At 47.5% G+C, this 18874-nt stretch overlaps 1 protein-coding gene across 2 annotated transcripts in view; it reads right to left on the reverse strand.

Moving 5' to 3' along the window:
- The window catches only part of UBE2O (ubiquitin conjugating enzyme E2 O), a 61551-nt gene extending 44111 nt beyond the window's left edge, over positions 1-17440 (reverse strand). Inside the window, exons 1-2 of one of the 2 annotated variants that reach the window (XM_071573392.1) lie at positions 17015-17440; positions 10076-10132 (exon numbers count right to left, since the gene is read on the reverse strand). In XM_071573392.1, coding sequence (XP_071429493.1) covers positions 10076-10132; positions 17015-17407 — 450 coding nt within the window. In that variant the 5' untranslated portion in view covers positions 17408-17440. The remainder of the gene's footprint in view (positions 1-10075; positions 10133-17014) is intronic. The other variant, XM_071573393.1, reaches the window with a different exon arrangement.
- Between the last annotated feature and the right edge of the window lie 1434 nt (positions 17441-18874).

Below are 18874 nucleotides of genomic sequence, written 5' to 3' on the forward strand. Positions count from 1 at the left end.
AAACCACGAGCACCACTAAATCAGGGACAGTAATATGCCAAGAACATGGCACTTCTCCGTGAGAAGGTGAACACTCTGCACATACTCAAGTATCTACTCGTGTACTCAAGATACTGTCAAGATTAAGAACTATGTTGAGTCTACAGAAAAAGCCACAAAAGGGGCACTTTCCCCAGGAATATGAAATGGCCCACTGTGTTCTTAAACTGAAAAATCCAGAAAGCACCTGATGCAGTAGATTCCTCAGTGGAATGTCCTCAGTCATAAGTACCTACATAACACAACCACCAACCTTAGGCTCGCTGCTGACAGGCATTCCCTGTCTTCCTGTCATTTTTTTGGACACGCCCCTTATTAGATGTGTTTTAGGTGGTCTCCTGCATGTTCTAACACATACCTTTGCAACAGAGTCATGCAGTGAACACAGAGCTCCTCCTTCCCCACACACAGCCAGCTTCCATCCCACTCAATTCATCCATTTGGATTCATCCCTCATTACCCAGAGCTCTGTGCCTGGCTCAGCCAGCCATGGATCCAACATTACCTTTATCCTATCAGGTACTTAATGGTGCCTCACACCTCACTGCTCTCCTTCTTTCCCCTTGCCTTGGGCACTGAAGCCTGAGAATGATGACTTGGACAGGGAAAACATGGCACACAGGAGGATGCTCTGGTCAGGATGCCAACCTTAAAGCCTTAAGGATCACATGTGTCATGGTATTTAGCAGGGCTGAAGCTGCTATTTAATTAGGCTTGTTTAATGAGTCATATTAAACAGCATATACGTAAGAACAGGTTTCTATTAGTGCAAGGACCTCGCTGGATTACCCAGGTGAAATGCTGCCACTACAATGGAGTCTTTTTTCATTTTATATACTTAACCATGACCCACATTCTTTTGCTCAAAGGAACCCCATCTCCAGAGGAAATGTGCCTCTTTAATCAGCTCCAGCATTTTTTCAGGGTTCAGCAGGGATGGATGGAGCAGCCTCATGTCTCTTCAGCTAACACAGAGCTTGCAGAGCTCCAGGAGAGGGTGGTAGAAAAGCCATCAGGTTTAAATGAGGGCAGGCAGTTCTCACAGCCTGATCCAATGGGCACCCTGAGCTCCAGAGACCACTGGGACTGATGGACACCAAAGCCTCCATATGTCCCCAGTGAGCCTGGCTGGCTCCTTTAACTTTCTGGACAATGGGCTGCCTTCTGGAGAAACTGCAGTCAGGTTTGGATTTGAGGAGGAAGACCAGTTCAGGAGAGGTCTTTGGGGCATTCTTGTCTCCACAGGAAAGGTGCCTGTGAGCCATCAGTGAAGGGAACAGAGATAAGCAGAGTCATGGGCTGCACTAAAATATAAAAAGAAGGGAGCAGCAACTCACATATAAGGATTACACCTAACCCTCGTTTCCCAAAAGTTTTGGTTCCAACATACAGTCCCTCCTCTCTACTGATGCAGAGCTAGCAAAAAACACCCCCCCCAAAACACACATCCCCAGCCTACCCTAAGAAACCCCCAAAGGAACTAAAAAGGAACTGCAGAAAGCTCAAAAGAGGAGGAATTTGTGTAAAGCTGCTCTGAGGCAGCATATCCAGGGAGCCAGGCCCATTCCTCAGGGAAGCAGCCTGAGCTGCTCAGAGCTTCCCCTGGGCACATCAGGGCCATGGACACAGTCTGTAAGCAGGACCTCAGGGACAACAGCTTGCAGTGAGGGCATCAAGGACACAACAGGAACTGAGAACAGCTGGAAAAAGCAGTGACAGGAATAACACACCTCACTGCCACAGCCTTTGGAAAACACTCATTTGATCAATACATTCTCCTCATCAGGATGTGTTTCAGCTTTACACTTTTCTGATCCTGTACCACTTTTGGGTATTTAAAAACCCAACATATTTTACAAGCTGAAGCACAACATTTTTCTGCCCTCTCCATCACCACCAGCAGCACAGATCCCTGATCCCTCCCCAGGCTGTTGGCTTTGTTCATGTGTGATGCAGAACAGGATACGCCCAGTGCTGCAAAGCTCAACAGCACTGACAGCAGTAAAAATAACTCCTGCTTTGGTACACACTAAGCAGTTAAGATCAGGAGATGCACAGAGAATGTGCATACAATAAGCTGTCACAAAACAACAAGGATTATGTTGCACAGAAATAGAGCTGAGATTTAAACAGATATGAGATCACTGGGGCGGGGTAAGGGAACCACAGACGAAGAAAATCTCACGATTTTTCTTTTTGTTCATATCACCCCAAGGAGAGCAAACTAAGGAGAGATGAGGCTTAAACTTCCCTCCAGCTGGAAGGAAACACACGTCCTCTGCTTTATCACACAAACTCCTTCCCTTCTCAAGGGAACTTTGCTGAGACACGGCTGGTGGGTGTCAGTGAACAGGACTTTGTCTGCAGGAGGCAGTGGTCAGACAGGTCTGGCAGCCAGACCACATCCACATCCAGATCCAGATCCAGACTCCCTGCAGCAGGGCAGAGCCCAAGCCTTGCACTGCAGCAGGACCCACCACCACAGACACCATTTCTACCATACCCGACCCCCTCACTGCAGCACTGGCACCTCTCAAGTTCCTGGTGCTGTTCAGCATTGCATCGTCTCCCAAACTTGTCCATCCCAGGTACTGGATTTGGGGAAATGGAACAAACATCTCAAACCCAAATGTGTGCAAGCAGGCACTCTGGCTCTGTACAACATACATGCCCTTTCAGCCCCAAATTCAGAGCTCTTCCAAGCTTCAGTCTGGTCAGCAACTCAAGCTGAGCTGTAACACAGAAATGGTAATTATTACACATCATTTATACAGAGGTGTGGTACACACCTGTCCATCAGTGCTTGAGTCTCCCACCACAGCTGGGCTCCTTTTCAGGATTACACTGTCAAACACCACCACAAGTATCAGCACTAAAAGCTTCCTTGACAGAGCAGCAGGGCAGTGCAGAGACAACTCCCACGTGCTTTGGGTATCCAGATTCTCCAGCCAGGCACTCAGAAGCACCTCAATGCTGAAGCATTTCAGTGTCACACCTTTTGAACAGGAACAGCCTAAAGATCAGAAGGTGGCTTAAAAGTCAAAGCCTGTAATTTGAAAGTCTCAAATCTATTTCATCTAAGAAAGATGTTCTTGATACAGCAGCTTTAAAAAGTATGTCAGTGAAGTTTAAAGAAAAGCTGCTGCTCTCATCTCAAGAGTAAGTGATGATTGGTAGAATTCATCTCAGAAAGTGATCGTAATAATGGCAATTTGCACTTGAATCCTACTTTTCTTCTACCACATGCATCAATCTCAGACCTCTCCACAAAGTTCAAGTAATACTCCAGGGTTGAATGGAACAAGACAAGCTGCAATTTTCCTCTTGCAGAAAGCCTCAGCATCAGAACACAAGTCCCACAGCAACACCGTGGCATGTGATGGATAAATATTTCAATGGGAAGTCACCCTAGCTCACTCTTTCAAAGGACAATTATAAAAAGAGAATTGTGAAGATACTTGAACACTGCACCAAAAACCATATTGCCAGATGTTACAAAGAGTCTGGGCACTCAAACAACACTTCTGTTCATAGTAATGGGGAAAAAATAACCCCTTGTGATATGCACAAAAATAGGGAACTGAAAAAGTGTAGTTTCCTGAAAAAGAAAATCACTTACGTTTGGGGGGAATAGGGTGGGATAAAAACAATACATATCTATCAGTGTGAAATTTTAACAACAGCAGCAGCTTTTCTGAATGGAGCAGGGAGATGATTCAAGGAAATATTAGAGTTTCAAAAGACTTCAAAGAGAAGCTCTGATCGATAGCTATCTCAGCATTACAACATCTCTTGGCAGAGACACAGAGATTTCAATACATCTGATGAAGACAATGCCTCTCCCTGCTCTGAGACACACACAACACATCACTCAGATTTCACCCAAGTGACATTTCAGTAGCACCTGCCCCCAGTGAAAACAGCTATTTATAGCAAGGTGGGTGTTGAGAACGGTGATTTCACCCATCACTTAAGGCCTGGGTGCAAATCACAGACTGTACGTTGTCATTTGTGATTAAAAGCTCTTCCTGGTCTCTCATGGAGATTTGCCACTTTGCTAAATCACAGTGTGGCTGAACGTGGCAGGTGCCTCGTTTTCCTGAAAGCACAAGATAAAGGCACTGTTTGGATGAGACCAAGCTGAAATAGCAGTGCTAGTTACGCACACAGCACACACCAACCTTGCAATGTTCCTACCGGAGCCTCATTTCCATATGAGAACAGAAGAAACATCCTTTGTTTTACTCCTCTCTTCAGAACACAGATAATCCTGCTTCATTTTAAATACCCTAAAGCAATTCAGTGGGAAGAAAAAAAGTCCTTTTGGTTTACACATCAGCATCATTCACTATCAGGAAAACCTGAAAGGCCATCCCAGCATCACTCCTCAGTTCAGATGAAACACCCCCAGCCGAGGTCATACTTAAACAATTAAGCATTTTGGAAGCATCCAGGGATTATTTTTTTCCTGAAGAACCTGGAAAACAAAGAGGGCAAGTAGATGACCTAGACAGGGAGGTAAAGCATTGGACAGGTCTGCCACCACCCAGAGCAGGACAGGGACCACTCTCAAGAGCAATGAACATGCTATTGCCCTGAATAACTTAACTTCCAGAGAACAATGAAAATAGCAAAAATAGGGATGTAAGGATAAATGGGTGGAGGGAAAAGGGTCTTTGAGGCACCAGAGACACAAGAATGGGGAGAAAACTAAACCCAACCAAAGGGGAATAAACACTTCAGGGCCTCTGAAGTAGCAAAATAGTATAAAAATAAAGAGCGAGCTATGGAAAAAAAACCTGCTACCACAACAAACTTTTGTGTACAGCAGGAATGCCTGATCCTCTACATCACAGCAAGAACCAGCTGAGCTAAGAGCCCAGCTTACAAATACTTAAGAAGTGCAATTTGGTGTCTTTTCTACCATGCTCAGTAGAGCACACAGGTTGGACGATTCTCTGAATGTCGTTCCGCACCTAATCCTTGATCTTTTGTTTTAAGGCTTCATTCAAGTGTTGCCAGCTCTGCAGACCAGAGGCAGGCAATCTGAACCGGGCTAAGCAGGCAGCACTAACAAAAACAACTGGTATTTTATGAAGATTCCTTAGGCCGCTTTCCAGAACAAGTATCATAGACTTCCCAGCTCCCGGGGTGTTTGGTTCACTGCCACCCAAAATCCTTCCAGCAGCAGGAGAAGCAGAAAGGGGCCACACAGCAGACTTCCCAGACTGCTCACAAATGCCTCACAAAATGGCTTGCCAGCCCAAACAGTATTAAGCAGTCACAAAATCCCAGAGGAACTCTGCACCCTGAGCTTGCTTCCCCCTCAGCAGCACAAAAAGCACAACACTCATTCAGAGAAGCCAATACAGGCACACAGAGATCACAGAATCATTGAACTGATTGGGTTGGAAAAGACCTCCGAGATCATCAAGTCCAACCCTTGGTCCAACTCCAGTCCCTTTACCAGATCATGGCACTCAGTGCCACGGCCAAGCTCACTTTAAAAACCTCCAGGGATGGGGAATCCACCCCCTCTCTGGGCAGCCCATTCCAATGCCTGAGCACTCTCTCTGGAAAGAATTTTTTTCTGATCTCCAACTTCAATTTCCCCTGGCAGAGCTTGAACCCATCATGCCCCCTTGTCCTATTGCTGAGTGCCTGGGAGAAGAGACCAACCCCCACCTGGCCAGAACTTCCCTTCAGGGAGTTCTAGACAGTGCTGAGGTCACCTCTGAGCCTCCTCTTCTCCAGGCTAAACACCCCCAGCTCCCTCAGCCTCTCCCCACGGCACTTGTGCTCCAGTCCCTTCTCCAGCCTCGTTGCTCTTTTCTGGACCTGCTTCCTACAAACACCACTTTTAAAAGCTGATTTTTCAGTCCCTCCGTTTCTCATCGCAGCTCTCCTGACAGCAAGCACTTACACTGCCAGATTAGAAGAGATTATCACAAGAGAAAGTTAAGGTTCCTGTCAGTCAGGAGGACACCAAAGTGCACTCAATGATAACTCATCAGATGTGGGGTGGGTGAGGAGAGTGCTCCACCCAGCTGGCCATGGCCAAGGTCAGACACAGCCTGTCAGACCCAACTGGGAGGGTTTCTAACACCATCAGTTTCCAACCATCTCCACTAAAGGGAAATAAATAGCTTTTGCAGCTCCCTGTTTGCTGTGCAGCTTTGGGAGTTCTCAGATAAGAGTATTTCCTCCCCAGAGCTGCCTCGCCTGCACGGTTGTACTTGTAGTAATCAGAGACTGCTGCGAGCTGAGAGAAAGCAACTGGCTGGGGCAGAAACAAAAAAAACCAAAGGATCCCTATGAGAGAGACATTAAATGTGAATATACATGATGTGCTTGCACCTGAATGCCAATTAGACACAGAATCACTACAACACACACTCAGGCTGCTTTCACTATGTTAATATAAAAGGGAATTTAAATCACAATCATTTTAACCATTGTGCACAGCAGATTGATTTCAAATGGTAACCAGCAAATATGGATGGCAATTTGGTACTAAATTATATTATTGAGAATAGAAAAAAAATACAGACAGCACAATTAAAGGAAGCCAGGAATTTAGCCTGGATTTCTTCCAAAGATCAAAGTGTCAACGCTGAAAAAAACCCAGAGGCTCCTCTAACTAAAGAGTTTACACAGTGACCACAACAATTACAGTATTGGCGGTATTTATTTTCTATAAATTAATCTTTTTCTAAGCTCCCCAGCAAAACAAGAAATATGAGAGCAGATCACATAATACTCCCAGGAAATACAAAGAGTGCTCAATATGGGAAGTGTGAAATTTTCATCTAAGACTTGGGCTCTGATAAAGGCAGGCTCAGAAAAGAAACATCAATAGCATCAACAAGGTCCTTGAGGCTGATCAGGGCAGCCAGAGCCCTGATTCTGATCAAGAAGGTGTGGTGTGAGCTGGAATAGGTGCTGCAAGAATAGCAGGAAAAGAGCCCACCTGGGAGGAAGATCTACAGTGTGAGGGTGAAAAGGGAGAAAATAATTGTGCTTCACCACATAATAGCACATTTATAAAGACAAGCAGCTAATTTAGGAGCCAGATTTGCTTTGTACAGTAAGAGCTGGGTGTAAACTGTTTGCATGTTTATGCTAGAAATTGTAACTTTTCTCAGCAAGACTGGGACAGGTTCCTAATTCAAGGAATAAAAGCAAAAACTTAACTCTCTTTAGGGCAGACCTTCCCTTAGGGACACACGAGCAGCACCAGCCTGGAGAGTTCACAGGGGGCACAGGGAGCCCCAGCCCAGCACATGGCACAGGAAAGTCACCCTGCACTTTGCTTTATCATTACAGGGCAGATTTCACTTGTGAACAAAATGTCACTTCTCTGTCATGTACCAGCAAAATCCCCAACATCACACAAAACAAAACAGAGGAAGTTTCTAGTTCCAGAGTCAAAAGGGCCAATAATCCAATTCAGCTACACAGGTCAGATGTCCCGGGTGGAAAATAGTTACTGAGCCAATGACACACTCTGAGTTTGGTTGTCCAATTTTAACACAAAGTGAGATCCCATAATTTAGATTAAAATATCAGTTAATGAATTTTAAAAAACAAACAATCCTGAAGTTTCTTCCTAATCTAAGCATCCAGTCACAGGAATCCCAGTGTTTCCTTGTACAGTGTCACCTTCCCTGCTGTGTCATTCCACAGGGTGCTCTCTTTCAGGCATTTCAGGAATGTACTGAAACGCATGGCTGAGGAAGTTCTATGATTACACACTACTACACCTCCTTAGGAAGAGCCTCCCAACCTCTCTGGAATACACCTGAAATGTTGGCCAGTCCCACTCTTAGAGGAAGCAAATGAATCATCCACATCTGCAGACTTAAAAAACCAAAAACACTCCCACAAACTCAGAAGTTTTCCAGGAAGGACAGAGATTCCTACCTCTTCCTTGTTCCCACTTTCTGGTTTAAACTGAACCCACAGACAACTCACTAAGACAACCTTAGTGTGGGAAACCAGAGCAATTTCAATAACCTGAATCACAAGGACAGAGAAAAAGTTTCTGACAGAAGTTGCATGTGATAACAAAATGAAGAAGCTGTTCATGATGTAGCATTTCCAGCCTGTTATCCAACTGAGTAGTAACTCTAAATTTAGAAAATGTGGCTATTTTGTCTCTAGACTAATTTTGTTTCGAGGAACTTGGACTCAGAGGCTGAACAGAAGCATGAATATTACTTACAACAGTCATGAGAATTATTCACTTGGATTAGATACATAACCAACCTTCCAAGAGGAAAAAACCCAACTTTTATCTTCCAAAGCAGAAAGAAGGGGCAAAACCAAAAGACAAATAGGGCTTTGCTGGAAATTTGATCAACTCTCAACAAAAAGATTAAGCAGCGCCCCACTGACACCTCAAACACTGAAAAGCCAAGGTGTGAAGGCACCTGGGACGGGCAGCAGCCCCCAGTGCTGCAGAGCTGAGGCCTCAGATCCTGTTCCAGAGTGCCATATGGATGAAGGAAAATGCAAAGGCTCCTTAGTGATCAGAGCACTGCTCAAGCTCCAACCGTGTTTCACCGGAGCTGCTGCCAACGATCTCACTGAGGACCAAGATCTAGCACCAGTTCTTAACATCAGATCATGAGCCAAGAGGCCTGAAAACACCACCATGAACTAAATTAACAGCCTCCATCTAGGCTGCTCTTCACTGACTACATTTCTAACCCAGCCTTGCAAAATCCTCAGCTCACTAGAATCGTAGAATGGATTGGGTTGGAAAAGACCTCCAAGATCATCAAGTCCAACCCTTGGTCCAACTCCAGTCCCTTTACCAGATCATGGCCCTCAGTGCCACGGCCAAGCTCAGTTTAAAAACCTCCAGGGATGGGGAATCCACTCCCTCTCTGGGCAGGCCATTCTGATGCCTGATTACTCTCTCTGGAAAGAATTTTTTTCTGATATCCACTAGAGTTACACCTAAACTCAGTGTAGCTCCTGACACGAGTACAACCAAATCAGGCTTGAGCTCCACAGCACCAAGTGACACAGGATGTCATTAAGTTCCCACAGATGCCAAATAACCAATGCATTGTGGTTCTGGGTGAGGATAATTTCCCCAGACAGAAATCTGTAGCCATGACTGCACTGAAGAACATCAGAAGTTTTCCCATCAAGCAGACAACTCATGTAGTCCAGCCCTGGAAGGGTCAAATAGAGAGGGCACTGAGCACACACCAGGAAAACACCACCTGGCAGCACTAACTCTCCTGTCTTACCCAGAGTCACTTGAGGGGAAAGTTTTTGTCACCTTTCCAACACTGCACTCCCACATCAGAGCCCAGAAATGCTTTGAAGATGAAAAGTGCTACTTATTTGCTAAGTATCTTTATCAGCAGAAAAGCAGAACCTTTTCTTACAACCAAAATGATTCCTACGCAGAATTCATTTATTCTCAAAGAAGTTACATCCTTTCAAAAGCAGGTAAAAAATAAATCAGTCATGATGGAACTAATTCCAGCTCACAGTATTAGTGTATTCCACAAAGCAGAAGGTTCATCATCCACTGACAAATGAAAACTACCCAGTCACTTCCACAGGAATGATGCACCAGGAACTCCCAGCTTTGGGCTAAGAAGAACAGTTATAAGTCTTAAGCTCCTGATCTTTTGAACTGGTGCTTAAATAGCCTTGTCAGTCTCCAAACCCCTCCCTGACAATTAGAAGAGCTGAAGGCTTTACAGGCAGTGGCAAGAACAAACCACTGAGCCTGTGTTTGATGTGTGGAAAATACAGAACCACATGGTACCACCGCTGCAATTTTATTGTACAAAACCAATCCTGCTTAATGGACCAAAGGCATGGCTGTGCAGCTTCTCTTCAACCCAAGAGAGGCTGTAACCAGAGGCTGTGAAGTGATACCACTGCAAATGCAAACTGAGCAGGGTTTCCTTGTTCCTAATGTACTCCTGTGAATTTAATTTTTCCTGGCCTGGAAGCTACAGTAAGATACCAAGTGCTCCTGTCCTCTGCTGCAAGTCCTTGGTCTCACCTCCTGCCAACAGTCTCCACACAGATCATTCTTTTCCACAGAGAGCTGCAGCACCAGCTGTTGAGGAAAGAAACAGAGGTAATGATTTTGAAGACAATGACAAAAGCATGGAAAAAACCCTCAGCTTTGCAGTCCCAAAGCAGCACCTACCTAAGAGCATCCAACATATATCAGCAGTGAGTTGGTGGCTCAAACCCTTTGAAAAACTGGACAGGCTATTTAAGGTGTAGCTTGATGTGTCCTACTTCCAAGATCCCAAAAAATGTGCACAAAAAGCATTTTGTATCTTGGCTTCCACCTGTTCCTCTTGTACACCCGATCAACTCTTACTCTATGTCAGCAGCCAGTCCAAATAAACCACCAAAACTACAGGGGTTTGTCGAGACACTGCTCTGGACACAACTCGCACATGTTAACTATTCATTGATAAATTTTGGACCAGCAGGTACAAGGTACACACTTTAAGCTCACAGCATACAGGTATCAATGCTATTTACCTTAAGTCTTGCCTGTGACCTGAACAGCAACCTACACCTGACCAGTGGAGAGGGCTGAACAAAGCATAAAGTGATGCAGTTTCTATAAAAAACATCTAGTGTACAGAGGCAGTGATTTCTTAGTCTTAGAATCTGAGCACTCTCAATCCACAATTTCAGCCTCAATCTACAGGCCACTCTGTGAGAGTGAAGAATTCCACCTTCGAGTGTTACTGATCTGTTTCTCCATTAAGTCACTATAAACCCCAACACCAGTAGTAGAAAACAAAGGTAACACGACCTGTACTTCCCCTCACCTCTCCTGCACAAGCACACACCCAACATACAGTTATCAAGTCCACATCCACCACCAACACCTTTGTTTCCATCTGCACCACACTGAAGATTTCAGACCAGTAAACATACACAATTTCCACCTGGGTCACTTCCACAGCCCAGTCCCAGCTCTCCCAAAGGCTGGGGCAGGAAAGGAACAGGCACACAATTCCATACCTTTCTTTTTGCCAGTCAAATGCACGAGGCTGGTAAGAATAACCCTGAAATGCACAGCAAGAGGTGTTTTCTATCCAGAAACACAGTTGAGCCCATAACACACCACACTGCATGAAGTTGGGCTGTGTGTGCTCCACGGGTACAAGATCCTCTGTGTGTATTCAGTCAGCACAGACTGAAAACAGCATTAAAGCTAAAAACACACCTGTCAACTTGAAACCCAGGCACATCTGCAAGTGCTGCAGATACGAATCAGCAAACCCCACCACCTCTACTGTGAAAACCACACGTTTTTCATGCTATTTGATGTTTTTAATCACCCTTACAATCATTAGCACCCCACACAGTCCCCTGCTCCCTTCATGGGAACACTCAACATGCAGAAAGAAAAAACTGTTACCTTGCATCTGTCAAAGGGAAACCCTCTCTGTGCAAGTTCCAGGACATTGTCATTAAGAGAAACTTGCTTTTGCTTAAGTTAACTTGAGAATTCAAGTTACAGAGTATTTTGGTTTCAGTCACAAACACCTACACTTATGTTTAGCAGCCAAGCAGGAAAAAAAAGCCCAAACATAACCATCGAGTGTCCCTATGGGCTTTTTTCCATTCCAGGAGTAGTTCTCCTACCTTGCCACAGGTCAAAGGTCTCAGGAATGGGACACACCAGCTACACAAGGTAAAACCTGAACTGAGTTACAGTCAAATGCTCCAGAGCACTACATAAAAAGAAAGCCAAAGCATAATCTCACATCCCTCAGCTCCAGGAAACTCAGGACTGACAACCTCAAAAGCAAGTGCAAAGGCTTCATCTCAAAGTATCAGCTCCTGTGATTGGGACAACCTAAGTAAAGGTCTGTTTGGGCAAAGACCCAGCTCATGGTGGGAGGTAACAATGGAGGGGAAATAATGAGGTAATTTTTCTTTAGTAGCGTTTAGGAAGGTGTCATCACCTTCTGAGCTTCTGAAATCCCCCAAGTAATTAAACAGTCAAAGGAGAAGAGGCTTTTAGCTTTGCAAACACCAATTATTTCCCAGCACCAACACAGATGTTGAACATTAAAAATAATGTCTTCAAAGATGGGAGTGGGTATGAGCACAGCTGCCATGGGCAAGTAAGACCTTGCCCTCAAAACTATCTGTCAAACCTGCTGTCATTTAACTCTGATGAAGAATCTTCAGCCAAACAAGAAACTTCTAAAAATTCCTTAAAGTCACTTTTTTTGCAGAAGTCTGCACTGGAGCTGCATGACATCAGCAAAGAAAGAATTTGTAGAGAAAGCTGCAGCAAAACATCTCACCCACACAGGTATTTCAAAGCCTGTCACGGGCATTGATTGATTTCTTCTAAAGCTTTTAGTGCACATTAGTTTGTTTACTAGTTCTAAAAGCATTACTAATTTAGTTAGGGTTTTTTTTTTAAGCTATGCCAGTACGTTGGAAGGGAGCACACCTTGGGAGAGAGCGTGCCACAAAAACTGCCTTCATCCATTTTAAAAATAAAACTCCTGTCTAGATCTGGAATAATTACAATAAATGGCTTAGCCCAGATGGCCACTTGCAATTCCTGAATTACCAATTCACTGTGCACACTGTACACAAAGCACTAACAGTGTACACCATTTAGTACTCCCGAGACTTCCACACTGTGGGTTGTGCCGGATTCCACTTTTGCAGTAAAATATTAATGATGATCCCCAGGTCTGTATCAAAAGAGCCAAACAAATCAAAGTAAAATGGGAATTGACTCAAGGGTACTAACCTTGCAAAGAATACTCACAGGATGGAAAGGTCACACATTAATTGGTTTATTTTACGCAGAACTGCAAAAATTCCAGTAAGCCTTTTCTCTTCTGCCTCTAAGAGCTACAAACATCAGGTGGTTTCAAAAAACACCCATGGGAGACTAACTGAAATGTCAGATGCATGAGGAGGGCTAGATACAGCTTCCTGATGCAGTAAAACCCACTATTAATAGTTTATGGGCATGGAATTTGTTTGCTGCAACAAAACTAGAGTTCTGCACCGTGGCAGCATTTCCTCACTGCCCCTGAGAAGGATCTTGCTGTCCCTCTTCACTTGCTGCAATGTACCCACTCTGCACTTCCTGACAGCCAACACTGTCAGGTTTGAAGATGGAAGATTTTTTAAGGCAGTTTTCAACCATCAACTGTAAACAGGTTCCACAGAGTCATTAGCCAGGGTTAACACCTGAAGAGCACACACTGGAGGGCTGAGATCCCAGCCATGAGGGCAAAGTGGCTGTGAAGGGACAGAGGGAAAACACAGACCACTTTCAGGATCTTCAGAAACTTCTGCAACCTCATAATCACGACTCAATATGTGAGGTCAAGAAATATAGCAGTGAAGTGTGGAAAGGAACAGAAGGTCCATGTGGGATGAAGCAGAGCTGAATTCATAGAGAGACTTTTGGTGATAACATCAGAAAATTTCCGGTTAATGAGAGTTTATCAGCCACTGGATTATGTTTGAGGAGTCTGAATCCGCTTCCAAAGCAAAGTTGAATGTGGTAAGAAAGTCACCCCCACCCAGTTGTATTCCAGATGGTAGAAACAAGGCTGCTAAAAACTGTAAAAAGAATTGCACCTTGACTCTTAAGGTGAACTTGGGGCACTGCATGGTCCCTACAGGGGCATCAATCAGCACTCCCTGTGTGCCACAGCATCACACCAAGCCCTGGGGCTCCCAGAGGCAGGCACAGGGCTGGAGGCAGGAACTCGGAGGCCTGGCTGGCTGAAGGCCTTCAGATAAGGTGCTGAAACACAACACCTGCACTTTCCACTTCCCCCAGCTGCACAGAAAGCAGACCTGCCTCACCCAAGCTTTGTGAAAATGAAAGGCGGCAGAGTGTTCCAAGGTTCTCAGGTGAGAGGCAGGAGGAAGGGCAGCAGCATTTCAAAGTCCTCTGACTAATACATAAAATATTTGAGCATTTCTGTAAAGTTCCCAAAAGCAGCCCAAGTGTGCAGCAGGAATGCCAAACTACAGCTGAGAAATCCTGAAAGTAAAATTCAGCTGGGTCTCAAGTAGTCCTGCTAATTTGTCATAAAAAGCATCAAGTGTTCACACCAGTTCACAGAACTTTTACAATCTGCATTCCAAATTACAATGTGCATTCAAAAAGTACTATGAGAAGAGAGATGGCTTTAGCCAGTCAGAGAATCTGCTCTGCAGGTGTGTTGGGTCAGGCAAGACATGGATGGCAAATAGCTTCCTTTTCCAAATGTTTCTCCTCTCAGGTTTCCTTGGGGTTTACAATATTCAGCAACAGTGATTTCCCAGTGTTTTAAGTGGTCACAGAAAGTAGGAAAAGAGCACGTGGAGCCAGAGGGTTAAGAAATCTGGCTCTTTTATTCACATCATTGTTGTGATACAGCTAAATGACTGTCAACAGGGGAACCAGAGGCAGGAATGTGCTCAGATATACAATTATTGGAGGAGCTGGTGGGCCTTTGTACCAACTGCTAAGCTCTATTTCAAGGGAAAGTTCCTGTTACTGATTAACATCAGTGACTGTGTGCCTGGGTTTAAGTGGCATTCTGCCTCCCATTCCCAACAGGAAAGAGCAATACAAAGTGTGGAACTTGTAGAAGTAACAGCAAAAGTGATTGGCCAATCTTTTCTCTGGCTAAAAAAAACCCTAAAAATTGACTGCCCATAGTTTAAAGAAAAGACAGGAAAACTGGAGGGTTATAATTGGGTACAGAAAGCTACTTTTGACCTTTGCACTGGGAGCCAAAGGTGCTGTTTCACTAACCTCAAAATCTGCAACAACTTTATTTCTCCCACAGTTACAACACTTGCTCTATCCAGTATGTGCACCAGAGTTCACAGATCACCTGACAAACAGGAGGTAGGAAGGCAACCAGCCCTCCATCTGGAAGCAGGATCTAATGCACAAATAGGCACACAAAGGCCCTGCCCCCAGGAACACCTTTACCCTCTGCCTATTTCAGAATGAAAAGTAGAGAAATAAAAGGTAATAAAAGGGTGCAATAAGCACCCTCTGGAGTGGATGGTTTAGCTGTGACTGGGACAGGTTAACATTTTTAAGGACATCAAAGAAGAATCTCACAGACAAAGATGCTGGAGAGGCGGTTGCAGCCAAAAGATGTATCTTCGGGCAACAGCACCCAAAAGGCAACAAACTTTAGATGCAGAACAACCACAGCCTGTAGTTTGTACCCCACCCAGCATGGACAGTGAGTGACAAGCCTGTCAGGCTTACCTGGCTGGTTCTCACACATCGGTATAACCCAAAAAGAGCTGGGTAAATGGAGAGCTAAAAAACCTGATTATAACCACAAAACCACCATCAGTCCAACTGCATGTTTCAAATGGTGTCAGGTTTGTTTTTAGCAACACCGACTGCACTGCAGACCGTACACAATGCCTCTCAGTTTTGTCAGTGGGCAGCTTTTCAAAAGAAAAAATCAATAGCAGTACACCTAAATTTCTCAAGCACTCAGGAAACTTCTCCTCAGGGTCCATTACCCAAGTGGTAAAGCCACCCACACCAGAGCAGGATCACAAGAAGGAAAGTCAGACAGACTGTGTATTTATTTACATAACTGTCTTTGATTTCTGATCCTCCCCAGTCCAGCTCTTTCCATCACTGCAAAGGGTACAGTTACCAAGCGACTGAAGTCAGAGCTAACGCTTCTGGATTTGGGAACCCAATAGCAACAACTAAAGCCGTGTTTACTCACCCAAATCGAGGTGGCTTTCTTTAGATGCTGAAAATCCACACTCAACTTGGGACAAATTTTTCCTGCAGCAGCACACAAAGATTTTATTGGAGGGCTGCAGGGACTGAAACGTGGGGTTTTTAGAGAAAAAAAGCTTTTTCTTTTTGTTTGATGTAGAAATAAATCACATGGCAGCATCTTTTCTGAATACCTGTTTTCATTTTCCTTATCTCCAACTGGTCACGTGTATAATGACACTACCACCTAAATTTAGCTCATTCTGCTAGCACTGGCAAGCCTAGCAATGCCTGTAGGACTGCAACACACCTTTCTGCCTCTCAGTCTCCCCGTCTCCTGCGGCGTGCGGGGCCATTTCCGAACCACCAAAGCAGGCGCTTCTCCAGGGACCTCCTGCCTGCCCAAAGGGGCAGGGGGGCCCTGCAGGGACGGGGCAGGCGCCCGCCCTGCTCGTTGCAACGCCCATCCCTGGCAGCCCCTTTGTGCTCCATTATAGTGCCCCCCTCGCCCGCTTTTGTCTCCGAGCTGTCAGTCAGCCCGTGCTAAAACCCCACGCCAGACCAACTTTGGGAAGTGGGAATATTCCAAGGCAGACCTACACCCTGTGGCTCATCAGATGTAATTACGAGGTCACACGTTTATACATATGCCTCATCAGCAAGGGGCAGAGGCTCACGTAAACAAGGGCAGATCCAAACCAAGGGTGCTTCCTGCTGGAATCTTTATCCAGTGGAGGTTTCCCTGCTCGGCTGCTGACTCCCCTACACCAGGCGATGACGACACTGTGCAATAAAGGCAGAGACACTGACCAGCATTCCCTGGCAAGTAAGACGGGTCTGGAAGCTCGCTCAAATCACCTTCACGGGGGGTTTCTCCTAGTGAAGCCCCAGCAGAGCATCCGTGCCCTGCCACCCGCACGCACAGCCCCAGCATCCATGCCGGGCTGCCACGGGGAGCGCGATGAAGGCAAGGAAACTGCGCTTCACCCTCTGGAGGGCACCGTCCACCTCCGCCGCTGCAAGGACGGGGGTCATGGAGGTGTTGGGGGGGAAACGGGCAGCAACTCCCTTTCCTCGGGAGCCCCCGACGCACCCCCATAGGCCCCGCGGGGCCTGCCCCGGGAGGCCTCCGAGGCGGCGCCCCGGCCTTGCAGCCGCCGCCGGCCCCCGGGGAGACACCCAGGGCCGCAGGGAGAAACCCGGGGCCGCCCACTCACCCCCGGTTACCTTGGTCTCCTTGACGTGCTGCTTGATGCCCTCCGGGTACCACTGCACCCGCACGTAGCCCCGCCGCAGCGGGCTGGCGCGACCCTCCTCCCCGCCGCCGCCGCCGGGGCCCCCCGACTCGGAGCCGCCCGAGCTGGCGGCGCCCCCGGCCGTGGCCCCGCGCCCGCCCTCCTCCGAGTCCTCCTCCGAGTCCTCGCCGTGGATGAGCCGCACCAGGCCGAACCGCACCGAGCCGCGGTAGCGGCCCGACACAAGGTCGTGCGAGAAGAGCAGACGCTGGGAGCCGCCCGGCGCGGCGGAGAGGGGCAGGGCGGTGGGGGGAGCCGCGGCCGGGGCTGCCGGCGGGGCCGGGGCTGCCGGTGCCGGGGCCCCCTCGTCGGGCTGGTCCGCCATGGCGCCGGTGAGCGGGAGCGCGCGGGGGCAGGGCAGGGGAGGGGCGGCAAGTAACGGCCCGGGGGCGGGGCCGGGCGGGGACACGCCCACAGAGGGGCGGTGGCATGAGAGGGACACGCCCATATAGGGGCGTGGCACAGAAGGGACACGCCCGCCTAGAGGGAGGGGGACACGGGAGGGGACACGCCCAGAGAGGGGGGGACACATGAGAGAACACGCCCACCCTGGGGGGCGGGCATGGGAGGAACACGCCCATAGAGAGGGAGCGGACACGCCTATAGAGAGAAGGGACACGAGTGGGGACACGCCTATAGAGAGAGGAGACACTCCCGCCGTGGGAATCGGACACGCCCACCGACAGGGAGGAGCGGAAGGGAGGTGTCACCGCCCCCAGGAATGTGGAGGATCTGTCACCGACCCCAGGGATGGGGGCGACTCTATCACCGACCCCAGGGATGGGGGGGGCTGCTTTAAATCACCGTCCCCAGGGATGGGGGTCTGTGATGGATCATTGTCTCCAGGGAGTGGGGGGCTCTGCTGCATCGTCCACTGATCCCCAGGGGTGGGGGGTCTGCACTGTATCATCGTCCCCAGGGATGAGGGGCTGCATTGCATCATCTCCAGGGTGGGGGGCTGAGATGCATTATCCCCAAGAAGGGGGGTCTGCATCACCGTCCTGTGATCCCCAGGGAAGGGGGGGTGCGTTGCATCATCCCCAGTGATGGGGGGAGCTCCACTGCATCATCCCCTGATCCTCAGAGATGGGGGGGCTGCACTGCATCATCCCCAGTGATGGGGGGAGGTTGGCTCTGCGTCGTTCCCAGGGACTGGGGGTGCTGCACTGCATCAACCCCTGACCCCACTGGTGGGGGGCTGCACTATGTCATCTCCCAGTCCCCAGTGATGGGGGTTGCACAGCTTCATCCATCTCCCTGGGCACAGGTGGGGGTCCATCCTGGCACTGGGCACTGCTCTTTGCTGGGAGCTGATCTCCAGCCAACATCAAAGCCTGGTCTTGCTTTTGTGGCTCCTAGAAGCCCTCATTAGGGTGTGCAAATGAGCAGAATATTTGGCTTCACTGACTCTAAGGGTTTTTTCCCCAGTCTGCAGAGATTTTGTAAATAGAGGAGTTTTTTGAGCAAATCCCACTGCTCTGGCAGGCAAAGAACTAAAGGAATCTGAAATAGACTTCACTGCCTGTCCTTCACCCCTACATATCCTGTCTCTTTGCTCTCTAGATCTCCCTGCTGGTGCAGTGCTGGCTGAAGTATCAAGAAAATGCCTGAAATCCTCAGCCTGACTTGTTCTGTTGCAGGAAAGCTCCCAGGAGCAGCAGAGCAGTGGTTTTCCTCTTGCCCTCTCCCTCCCATCAGTGCCAGACTGCTCTGCCTTGGGTGGATTGACCAGCTGGCTATCAGTTCCCCTCCCAAGGTCTCTGCTTTTAGGAAAAGCAGTCAGGATAAAGGT

This window comes from Pithys albifrons, chromosome 19 (assembly GCF_047495875.1).
Source record: "Pithys albifrons albifrons isolate INPA30051 chromosome 19, PitAlb_v1, whole genome shotgun sequence".
NCBI lineage: Eukaryota > Metazoa > Chordata > Aves > Passeriformes > Thamnophilidae > Pithys > Pithys albifrons.